Source organism: Macrobrachium nipponense, chromosome 7 (genome assembly GCF_015104395.2).
Source record: "Macrobrachium nipponense isolate FS-2020 chromosome 7, ASM1510439v2, whole genome shotgun sequence".
Taxonomy (NCBI): Eukaryota; Metazoa; Arthropoda; class Malacostraca; order Decapoda; family Palaemonidae; genus Macrobrachium; species Macrobrachium nipponense.
Genome location: NC_061109.1, coordinates 77772771 through 77785133, shown reverse-complemented (window position 1 = coordinate 77785133; position 12363 = coordinate 77772771). Strand labels below are relative to the sequence as shown.

The window sequence follows — 12363 nt, the reverse complement described above, 5'->3', positions numbered from 1 at the left end:
ATGATCAAAGGACGAAATAAGAATCTAAGTCAGGAGGTAATAGCAACAATGTTGATACCACCGGCGACAGAGAAAATATGATAGAAAACGGGGATGGTTCCTAGTCCTGCCGCCCAGGGCAGGCCGGTAGATCACCTGACCTACCTGTAGCGAGTGGCGCGAAATTTGAATTTCTGTCGGGGACGACGGAGTCTTAGCTATGTATATATCTGACAGGTAAGTTGATTGTATGAAAATATATTTTTATGTAATATCTTTATTCACTATAGATCAAAGATCAGCAAGGAAATATACCGGTAAATTGCAGCTGAAGCTGAGAAAACTGTTCAAGCTACTAATGATTATTATTGTGCATCGGTAATAAGAATAAAACTACCGTAAACTTATGCCATCAAACACAACCGATAAAAATAATAAAATTGAGAGAATAATTAATCAAAACTTCTGGGCTTCAAAAGAACACAATTTACTGTTGTTTTCAAGCCGATAAAAGATAAATAACATGAAGCTCATATTATGATGAAATAAAGTGAAAATAGCAGACGGAATCACATAATTTTTTTTTACACGGCAAACATGTCCACAGTGCAATCTGTTAACAAAAATGACAAATTTGTAACTAATTTGTATTTTTCATAACTAACATACCTGAGGTCTTAACATTAGGATTTACTAGCACCAAGCTGGAAACCGGTAGAATTAAAATTAAACTTGTGAGATCCAGGGACTATTGGCATCTATACCAGGTCACGGGGCCTGTATTACCCAGAATGCCCTTGGCATCCCGTGACCCACCAGTTATTTGTCTACCGCCTTTAAGATAGGACGTGTTTACTGTCTATCTGATTTAAAGCCGGTTTCAGTTTGCCCGTTTTTATCCATTTCACTTTTATTTTTCTTGTTAATTTTCTTTCTCTGAGTGTGCTCAGTGTGGGTGTGATCTGTAAGTGTATAAGTGGTGAGATGGAGATTTTTGCTTCACCATTGGGATCTTCTTCCGTTTCGAAGAGGAGACAAAGGAAATGCCCTGGAGTCAGTGGCTTTCCGTGTTCAAGATTCCTAACTTCGGTGTCAATGGATCCTCATCCAACGTGTAGTAGGTGCAGAGAATAATTTAGTTCACGACGACTTGAAAACATGTCTTATAACGTAAAATGACCTTGTCTCATATAAGTAAAGTATTTAGATATTCTTTTGTGCTAACAAGAAACAAGAAATTTCGGCCAAAATTGAGCTAAATACAGGCGGCCCGCAGTTAATGGCACAATCGCTCAGCGGCGAATCGGTTTTACGGCTGTCATCTAAAATATTCATTTAAAAAATAAGGCATTTTAAGGTATTTTTACGGCACAATTTTCAGTTAACAGCTCTGCTAGCGCCGTTGTCTAACGAGTTCATACGTTTGTAGAAATGCCGTTCAGACCATAAAGGTTATGCAAATTAAATTAACAAATTCTATGGAGAGTTATTACATACGTATTAGGGTAAAATATATGCCTCTGACGCTGATCTATGCCAAAAATATAGAGTTACATAAGTGCAAATTTAGCTATGGATGTGTCTATTTATAAATGTTCATGCTTTTATGTTTAAAATGTGTGTGAAAATGTATTATGTAAACGGTATTTTTATTTCTGCACAGAAATGTGATACGAAGGTAGCTTTTGAAACTGCCCTTCACGTTATCAAATGCGATGTTTTTTCATGTTCTTCCTTGTGAGCCGCCGCCTGCCGCACTTACAAAAATATATAGTTAAAAAGACAAGTGCAAATTGGCTATCTATATGTCGATTTTATAAATGTTCATGCTTTTATGATTAAAATGTGTATGAAAATGCATTACGTATAGGGTATTTTTATTTCATTGCAGAAATATGATAAAAAGGCAACTTTTGAAACTGCCCTTCACGTTATTAAATACGATGTTTTTTCATGTTCGTTCTTGTAAGCCGCTGCCTGCAGCTCTTCCGAAAATATAGTTAAAAAGAGTGGAAATTTAGCGATCAATGTGTCGATTTTTTAAATATTTATGCTTTTATGTTTAAAATGTGTATGAAAATATATTACGTATAGGGTATTTTTATCTTTGTACATAAATACGATACAAATTAAGGCAGCCTTTGTAACTACGCTCCACGTTGTCAGGGGATGTTTTTTCATGTTCTTTCTTGTCCGCCATGTTACGAAAAATGCATGGTGTTATTTTATTAATTATGCATCTTTTCCATAAATCCTTTAAAAAGTTATACATTACTTCACTGTATCCAATAATATTGTATGTATTCTCATATTGTATTATGAAATACTACGGCAAATCTAAGCCAGTATTCCACGGAATCGGCTAATGTGGTTTGAAATCAGCTGATGGCGAATATGAGTTTGTTTCGCCATAACGCAATTCTGAGCGAATTCTCTTGCTTCTGGTTAGCATAAACAAATATCTAGATACTTGACTTATATGAGACAAGGTTATTTTTCCTTATACGTGTTTTTAGGTGGAAATATGAATGTGAACTACTTTTTTTTTCGTTAACAGATTATGTTGGCGGTATGTTTATTGCGTAAAAAAATTGTGATTCTGTTTGCAATTCTTTATATCATCGTAATACGAACTTTACATTATTTATCTTATATCGGCGTGAAACCAACAGTAAAATTTTTTATTTCAAGCACAGTAGTTTTGATTAAAATGATTTTATCTCAATTTTATCTACGGTTGTGTTTGATGGCATACGTTTACTGGAGTTTTATCCTTGTTGCCGATGTACGATAATAGTCATTAGCAATTTGAACAGTTGTCTCAGCTTCAGTTATAACTAGGTTTAAATTTAAAAATATATTTCCCGATTGATCTTTGATCTATAGCGAATAAAGTTATTGCATTAAGATATCTCAGTTCTATTCTATACATAACGCCATTTATAACAACTACGGTAATAGTGTACTGTAGTACGATGTTTGAAATACAAGCCAAACGGATGTTATCCAATTCGGTTGTACTTAGGAGAGAGAAGAAAAAAAAAAAAAAACGTTCATGCAACGAGTATAACGTTAAAACAATACTTCATCATTCTCTTTTGCTGTTATTGAACTTATGCAACTAGAAGATGGATAAAGTTAGGCTATTGTAATTTGGTCTCTCATAACATCGGACTATCATAAGACGAATTATCGTAACTTGAACACTACAGCTACTTGTACACTGTATAAACCTTATTATAATTTATCTTTACATACTCTAGACACCAAAAGGAATAAAACTAGGCTTTTTTCACTTTACTGTATTTATAATGCTATAATGTACTGTACAGTACTACTGTACAATAAATTCTATAGTACTATACTGCATAAACATAATTTTACTTATTGCGCCTTTGTGGGATTACGGCACCTTTGACTGGTCTAGAGTTTCGAAAGAAGATGTGCGCAGCGGCCGTAGGCTTTCAAATTGCTTAGCGTCGAAAATCATTTAGTGTCAGCGGCCAGAAACGGAACCCCTGCTGCTAACTGAGGGCCGCCTGTATGGCGAAATAAACTCTTGCCATCGGCTGAGTTCCAAAACAAAACACTGACTGCTTTGTTAGTATTTTATGATACAATAGAATGAGAATACATAAAATATTATTGGATACAGTAAAGTAACGTATAACTTTTTAAAAGATTCATGGAAAAGATGCATATTTATTGTTTTTATTTTATAATTATATGTAGCCATCAGCAGCCTGACATCGCTCAATTATGCCGATGTCGGTCCCAATCTGATTCTCATTTTGTGCCCAACTTGTTTTTTCTACTGATATATCATAGTCAGAATGCACTGAACCTCCAAATTGGCTTATATTATTAATAAATAAACAAACTGCTATATACTGTATATGTAGTATAGTTTACTGTAGGTTAGGCTACTGTATGGTAAGATATACGTACCATAGTAACCTATACTCTGCGGGAACTTGTTAATGTTATTAAATTTCTCTTTGTACTGAAGTATCGTAAAACAATATGCATTGACCCGAGAGAAATAGCCGAAATTAATAATTACTACACCGTATATGTATAAAGTATACTGTGTAGTGCAGGCTAGGCTACCCTATATATGTAAATATGATACTAATTACCCTAGTGTAGGCTAGGCTATATTCGAGATATGATTTTTTCAACAAACGATGGGGTTTTTGGAACCTAACCCCATCATAAGTAGGAGAATACCTGTATTTTTATTTTGGTGTTGGTGTTTGAGGCGCTTCTTGTGATGTTTGATTAGTAGCTATATATTATGAATGAAAATTATTTCCTTTCTATGGACAAAATATTTAATAATGTATTGAAGATGCGTTATTGTTAAAAAGATTAAAAACCACTGTTTTGTGCAAACCAAATACAAATATTATATCACAATATATGGTATGCAATGTTTTGTCAATAATAATAAAGAATAATATCGAGTTAACATTGGATTTTCGCAAGTTTATCTAGTCAGTATTCTTAGGATTTTAGCATGTATATCTAGTCAGTGGTATTCTTAAAGTTTCAGCTATTATTCCAGATACTTTTCTATTTAGTTTTAAAATTTATATTTCTTTATTAATTTTTTTATACTAAATAAGAATTCCCTTACTTGGATATCTTTGTTAGTCTCTACAGGGGTTACGACAAACAGTGTACCTTGAGTAGCCCAAAGTTAATCCCTGCAGAGGTATTTATTTAGTCCCCCCTTGACCCCAAATGTCCTTTTTGTTTTTTATACTTATTTCAACCTTAACCTTCAGTTACTTAACCAAAGAGCTGTCCAACTTCAACTTATTCTTCCTTAGATTTCCATCCCTTCTTCAGAAGATAATGCATGGTCCTATGGTATGTCTACAACGTGACTTGAGTGGTTTTCATAAACTAATTAAATACAAGATAAATAATTTTATGGCAACCTTGAGTAGAACCTACATTAATCATTCATTTCTTTAGAATTTCACACAAAAGTCGACTTCCTTAATCTGTAAAGTCACAGACTACTCGTAAGGCTAACAAAAATCACTTCTGTCATGATTTACATTTACTAAATAATACTTTCCTACTTAGGATACTTGTTCAATCATACTTTCAAAAAGATTAAAAATGATGACTTACCTTCCTTTTTCTCTTGACTTTGCCCTTCCGTTTCGTAGTCTTCCTTGTTTTACGTGTTTTTGTACCCTTAGTTTTCCTAGTTTTGGCAGTTCTGCGCTTTCTGGTAGTGCTTTTCCTTTTCTTAGCCTTCCCTTTTCTAGTAACTTTTCTCCTCTTTCTCTTTGGTGCTTTTGTGGTACGTCTGGGTTTAGAGAGAGATCTCTTACTGGACGGCAATGGCCAACTTACAGTGGCACTACCACAAGCAGCCTGAAAAGTTAAGAAAAAAATAATGTAAACTATAAGAAGGTCCAATAAAAAATAATGTAAACTACTTAAGAAGGTCCAATGCTAAAATTTTGATGCACAAGATACAGAAACACTACAAATGCATGATAATTTGCATTTCCTCACATACATTAGACTTTAGTCTTTTATATGGATATACCTCAAGTAGAAACCGGTGCATTCATTGAAGTTTGTAATAAGGTAGTTAAGTAGCAGTTAGGAAGTGAGCAGGTGGGTTACCCACAAATTTAATCAATGATGGCACCTCTTTCTCTTTCTGTAACATTGATGAATATGGAGTTGGTTATAACAATTTGTTCCTGGAAGGATGTAAAACTTTGTCTTCTATTTAGACTCAGTAATTAGATGGGACTGTTTGATGAAATGGACTACTAGTTATGTTTTACCCGCCTAGATATGCCAGCTTCCTGGTCAAGTACGAAAGCAATGGAAGGACAACTTCTGCAACCACATATAAGGAGGCCCAGCATTCCTGATGTCACAACTGTGAGAGCCCTATGCGAGTCTGGCTTTCTCAGAGCCCTGTTCTACTCAATTTAGACTTATTATTATAATAAGGTACTTTAACCGGGACATTGAGCTAATTTAATTAGCTCTTATAAGGCCGGACTAAATAATTGGGTTAACTGAAAACAATGGACAACCCTGATGAAATTTCTTTCAACTGACTGATTAGTTTCAAAGGCTTGACAACTGTTGTCAATTGTATTTTGAACATTCACAAAAATCGTTTAACTGTAAGTGTTGCTCTACAGTCTGTACATAGAGGAATTGTATCAGGTGGGCTATTCATCAAACATCCATGGGTCACAAGAGTGAGCAACTCCAGGAAAAGACAAAATTATTTATGAGTTTGCCCTTTGATATATATTTCATATTCCAATACTGGATTTTAAATCTTTTAATTTGTTATCATGTTTAATGCTCCATATTATTTTCCATTTGTTGATTACATAATGGGTTTTTGGGTTTTGGAGAGGTTATATAATCAATAAGAGTTTTGGAGGTTATAAAATCAACAAGAGTTTTGGAGAGGTTATATAATCAATAAGAGTATCTAAATATGTCATTTGTAGCAGCTTTGGCTGCTTTGTTGGCTTCTTCATTTCCTTTGCTTAAATGAACAAGAATCCAACACATTTCTATACATTTACCAGTATCTCCATATAATTTCTCAAGTGAAAATTTAATTTGTCGTGCAAGGATATTTTCTGAGGTACAATACTAGTGTTTCTAAAGCACTTCTATAAAGCTAAAAATTATATTTCTGTGACAGAATATCTTTCATCACTTTAATAGCTGCTCTTACTACTGCAGTTAATTCTGTAAAAACAGAACCATTGTTAGGCAAGAAAAATAAATATATTTTGTTGGTTGACCTGGCTGTAAATACCATGACTGCTGATAAAGATATTCCTGTGATAGTAGACTTTTTCATTATTTCAAAAGCTGGTCTTGTTACTGCAGTTAATTCTGCTGTGAAAACATAACCATTGTTAAGACGGAATACAGTGAACTCCCCATATTTGCGCACTCTAGATTTGCGGATTTCTCTGGAACATATACCCCTCATTATTTGCAGATAATTCACCTATTTGTGGTATTTTTCTATAAGAAATACCCACAATTACTGTTTTTCTTTATCGCTTTCATCATAAAATGCACTTTTTGTGATAATACTATTAATAAAAACCACATATAAACATTGTTTGTGGGTTTTCTTGAGTTTTAACTAACAAAAAAGGTAGTTTTAAGCGTTTTTATAGGGGTTTCAACTATTCGCAGGGATCATCTGGTATGCACCCTCGTGAATACGGGTGAACACTGTAATTGATATGCTCTGATGGGTGATACAGTTATAAATACCATTACTAATGAAGATTTAGATCTATCAGTATTTTCCATCTGTGAGGGGAATGCCAGCTCAGATGGTAGCAATATCACTGCACTTAATTCATCAATGTTAATGCTCTACTGATGGCAAACAACCTCTATTAAAAGGAAGACATAGTGAGTCACTTCTAGACTATCAAAAGCCAGCAATAACTAAGGACTGACCTGAGACAAGCATTCCTGCATGAACAGAAGTTGCATAAGAGCTGCAGAAGCAACTACAACAGCAACAAAAGGTACATCTGCAATGGAGATCTCAGCCAGAGAGGGTACTGTCAAAGCAGAAGTATCTGCTGAAACTAAGGTAGCCAAGTGGTTTATTAAGGTATTTGGGGACAGCACCCCTTTTCACCTACTCCCTCATATCATTGGAATCCTTTGGAGTCATTGGCACAGCTGAAGCAGAAGAGGTTAGAGTGGAAAAAGTCAATGAAAGTACCAAGTAACTGCCAGTGCACATCAAACGTACATTCCAGGAGCACCCAAGTTGATCACATCAACCCAAGCATATCCTCCTTAGACAAAAACCACCAAACCAGTGGCAGATACAATGGTCACATCAGGGGATCATCAATGGAAGTTGGTTGGAAAAGCCAAAGTATTGCCATACTCAGAACAAACAGCACCTTCTCAGACCTATTATTCTTTAACAATCTCTTACTTCTTTAATGGGCAGTTCAAAGACAGCATGCTATCCTGATCTCTAGAAAAGAACAGACAGAATGTGATGATCAACATTCACATGGCAAAGAGCGTGTGTGTGTGTGCGTTCAGATATTATCCCCCATTTGAAAATCATGCATCACCATTCATACCACAAACATATAATAATAATAATAAGAAAAGTCTAGCAAGTAGGAAGACATCTGTATAGCAGCACAGCCAAAGAAAATGACAACAGTTGAATGGATGGGCAAGTTCCCCATAATGACTTGTCACTAAAAAACTACATTGTTACCAAACTTTAGTGACAGGACCAGTTTCCACTGAAAGTATGCCTATATAAAAGGTAAATATTTGTATCCACATAGGAACTAATGCCATATATTTTCTTAAAATTATTATGAGCATAAAAATCCACAACAATGCCATGAAGAGCCTTCTTGGGCAGTGTATATACAGTAGTACCTCGAGATACAAAAGGCTCAACTTACGAAAAATCCAAGTTACGAAAGCCAATACGAAAAATTTTACTGCTCTGCATACGAAAAGTTTTCAAGATACGAAAGGTTGTTGCTATAAAGTCCCGAGATTCGCCCGGACCACCGAGAACAATTTTAAAACTCCCGCGCCGCCAACTGAGTAAACTCGCCACCATCCTCCCGCTCTCCCATTGGTTCCTGATGCTAGTCACCCCATAAGGTCCTGCTCTTCTATTGGTCAGCATCTACCCCTTGTGCTTCAAGTATTCTATTGGTAGAAGGTTGCTGTAAATTGAAAAACTTAGTATTCATGCAATACATTTAATAAAAAAAAGAACATTAGATAAAGATAGAATAAGAATAGAAATGAATGGTTATTATACTGTTTGGTAGTTTCAGTAGTGAAGAGAGATAATGAAAATTTATGGCTTACTGTGTAAAAGTGATTGCTTGGCGATCGTTCGATACTCGTAAGTGCTGGATGTAAACAGACGTTTGGAAGCTTTTTTTTGTTTGTTTATTATAGTTAATGGTTACTTAATAATTATTTGAAATGAGTACATGCAATACATTTAATAAAAAAAATGTGAATTAGATATCATACAATATAAAATAAATCAGACTGCCAACAAATACGCATTTTTTAGAATTCTTCTTCTGTTTTATTATTACGTTACGTATACGTATTACGTATGTTTCATTATAGCTGTCAGTAACTCGGTATCTCCGTTAGGTAAAGATAGAATAAAGAATAGAAATGAATGGTTATTATACTGTTTGGTGGTTTCATTAGTTGAAGAGATACTAATGACAATTTATGGCTTACTAATGACAATTTAAGAGCTGAGAATGTAAACAATCAATTGGAAGGTTTGTTTTTTGTTTGTTTGTGTATTATAGTTAATGATTAATTAATAATTATTTGAAATGAGTACATACTGATTATTTATACATTTTATTGGCATATTCTAAGCTTTTAGCTCTTAGGTTTAGATGTCAGAATCATAGACTAGGCTACAGTAGCAACCGCTAACATAGGCTAGGCTTATTGCTAGGGGGACATATGCTAAAAGTCCTAATATATGCAGTAAAAATGGGGTTGAACATTACATGCAGTTCAATATTACTCAAGTATGTACAGTATTTTGCCTTTTTGAAGTCATATTTCTTCTGTCGTAACCCTAGAACATGTGTTTTAGGCCTGGAAATATAATTTACTGGGGTGTTTTTGGAGGGCTTGGAACGGATTAGCCATTTTACATGTAAAATGTGTTTCAAGATACGAAAAACTCTTGATACGAAGCCCGTCTCGGAACGGATTAATTTCGTATCTCGAGGTACCACTGTATATATATAACTGCTCTGTTGACATGCAACTTACAAAAATATACATACTGAAAGCATCATTATTAAACGTAATAACGCTACATTTCTTTACATGGAGAATACTGATGACTACTCTGTTTATCAAATGACAAGTCTTCATACTTACTGCCACAGCATCTATTACAGCCTCATATTCTTTTTCTTGTTCTTCTGTGATGGTTGGCCTTGCCCTCTGTTTTCGAGAACGTGTTATACGTGCACGAACTCTCTCAGAGGCACGAGTGCGGGGCAAAAGCCTAACTCTACGAGGCTGCCCAGCAGCCTGTCTGTTATTACGTGAGGGACGCAAAGTAGGAAGAGATGAACTTGGAGCACCATCATCAATAAGGTCATGAAGTTCCCCATCTTCAATATCCACCTGCAAGAAGAAACAACAAATTTAACAAAGTTTTCAAATATATAACCACCAACACCAATATGCACTTTATAAACAATCATATACAGCAATTATTTTATGCAAAACTACCAGTTAATAAATTTATAAAAATTCTAATGAAAACAAAGTCAAACTCACCTCAGTGCATGTTGCCGTGCTGTTGACAGCTTGGCAGTCAGAACAAAACCATTCATCAATTGGCACTTGTTCAAGAGGTGGGTCAAGGCACTCCAGGTGGTATCCAAGGTCACAACCATCACACAACAATAGCCGATCCTCGCGGTCACAACGACCACAAACCTGTTCCAGACAATCACAATATCTTTTACAATAAACAGTGAATGCTAATTATAGTAAGTGTATACTGTAAAAAACTTCTGAATCAAAATTAATTTTGTCACTTAAAAACCACACAATCACATGGCCAATATAGCCTATGAATATCCACAGCTTGCCTGATGGACACAGAGCAGTTGTTCAGAGAAATCCATTCATGACAGATCTGTCACATCCAATCTTTTATAAAAAGAATATTTGGCTGCCTACCTCACAAAAGGTTGGATCATCTTCCTCTTCATCTGGAATGTTGTCTGGTTTAGATTCTTCCACTGGTACTTTTCGGATGACTGGCCATCCAATTTGGCGACGTACAAATACCATGAAAAATGGAATTCTGTCTTGTGGACAGCTATTGTTTGTCTGGGAACAATCAAATCAATTTATTAATACAATAATAATGTAATAAAAATGACTTGTGATTTTAAATCCACTAAGATCATAGTCAATATTAGGTATTAAAATGAAATATCTTAGTCTGATGCTTTAACACAATGTTTACAATGTTCATAATTTACATTGTGCAGCAACTTTGCTAATAGTCGAGATCAAAACTTACCTTTGACCATTCCAGAATACACTCAAGACAAAATGAGTGATCACAATTCTCAGGTGATCCAATTTCCCCCTTCATTCGACCTAAACATATAGGACAAGGGTCGCCAGTGCTTTCTACACCATTGCTATCTGAATCAGATCCACTTTCGATCCTTGTCCTGCGACAGGTGTTTCGAGTACTTGTTGGCTGGGTTTCATCATCTGTATCATATTCCTCACTATCTGTCACTGGTAATAATGAAAAATATATAAAAACAAAGGCCCAAATCAATCATTACCAATTCAAGATTCAACATAAAAACCACTGTACATCCAAAAAACTGATAAAACTTGCATGTTACATACAAAAACCATTAAAAATAAATGAAACTGAAAATTTGAGGACAAAGTTACCACAATCCTTAAGTATCAATCATCTTAGTTCTACAAACCTACCTTCACTCTCTTCATCTTCCTCATCATCATCATCACTTCCTTCATCTTCACTATCATTTCCTTCCTTTTCTTCTCCAACATTCAGTGCCTCATCTTCCTCCTCCCCCTCCTCATCACTTTCGTCAGTTTCGTAACTCCCATCAGACTCTCCGTCAGTATCGGACTCTTCTTCTGAATCAGAATCTATGGAACGTTTACGTTTCGATGATGATTTTGAGGTACCAACATCATCATCATCAGAGTCCTCGTCCCGACCATCTCTTCTACTCTCTTCCCTCAACATTTCAAAATCCTGAAATGCAGTTTGAAATGATATTGTTATGATACAATAAAGTTTTATACATACTTACCTGGCAGATATATACAAAATTATACCCACCCTACCTCCCCTCAGGAGACAGGCGGTATAGAAAAAATATGATAGAACATGGGGATGGTTCCTAGTCCTGCCACCCAGCGGCAGGTAAGTAGATCACCTGACCTACAGGTAGCGTGTGCGCGAAATTCGAATTTCTGTCGGACGACGGAGTCAAATAGCTATGTATATATCTGCCAGGTAAGTATGTATAAAACTTTATTGTATCATAACAATATCATTTTTATACATTTAACTTACCTGTCAGATATATACTTAGCTGATTCACACCATTGGAGGTGGGAAAGAGACAGCTAAATATAGAATCAAACAGGAATCACAACTATCGTTGTAGGTAATAAATAAATAAAACCTTGGTTCCTACCTGTTTAGACTGAAGACTTCATGAATACAATCCAGGAGTCTAGACAGTCTCAAGAGCCTCAGCGAGATATTGATCTATGGCTAAG

The 12363-nt window shown here is 35.3% G+C and overlaps 1 protein-coding gene across 1 annotated transcript; it reads right to left on the bottom strand.

Moving 5' to 3' along the window:
* Positions 1 to 4749: 4749 nt before the first annotated feature.
* Positions 4750 to 11855, bottom strand: LOC135217705 (PHD and RING finger domain-containing protein 1-like). The gene is made up of 6 exons (XM_064253691.1): positions 11539 to 11855; positions 11105 to 11331; positions 10756 to 10908; positions 10348 to 10509; positions 9940 to 10191; positions 4750 to 5373 (listed from the first exon to the last, which is right to left on the bottom strand). The coding sequence occupies exons 1-6, from the start codon at positions 11819 to 11821 to the stop codon at positions 5107 to 5109; spliced, it is 1344 nt and encodes a 447-aa protein (XP_064109761.1). The 5' UTR covers positions 11822 to 11855; the 3' UTR covers positions 4750 to 5106.
* Positions 11856 to 12363: the final 508 nt, after the last annotated feature.

What these genes read in the sequence shown, in the direction of transcription:
- LOC135217705 (XM_064253691.1), bottom strand. Translation starts at nt 11,821, where the DNA reads ATGTTGAGGGAAGAGAGTAGAAGAGATGGTCGGGACGAGGACTCTGAT. An exon ending in GTATTCTGGAATGGTCAAAG is followed by an intron (nt 10,909 to 11,104) that starts GTAAGTTTTGAT and finishes GATTGTTCCCAG; the next exon opens with ACAAACAATAGCTGTCCACA. An exon ending in ATGATCCAACCTTTTGTGAG is followed by an intron (nt 10,510 to 10,755) that starts GTAGGCAGCCAA and finishes TGTCTGGAACAG; the next exon opens with GTTTGTGGTCGTTGTGACCG.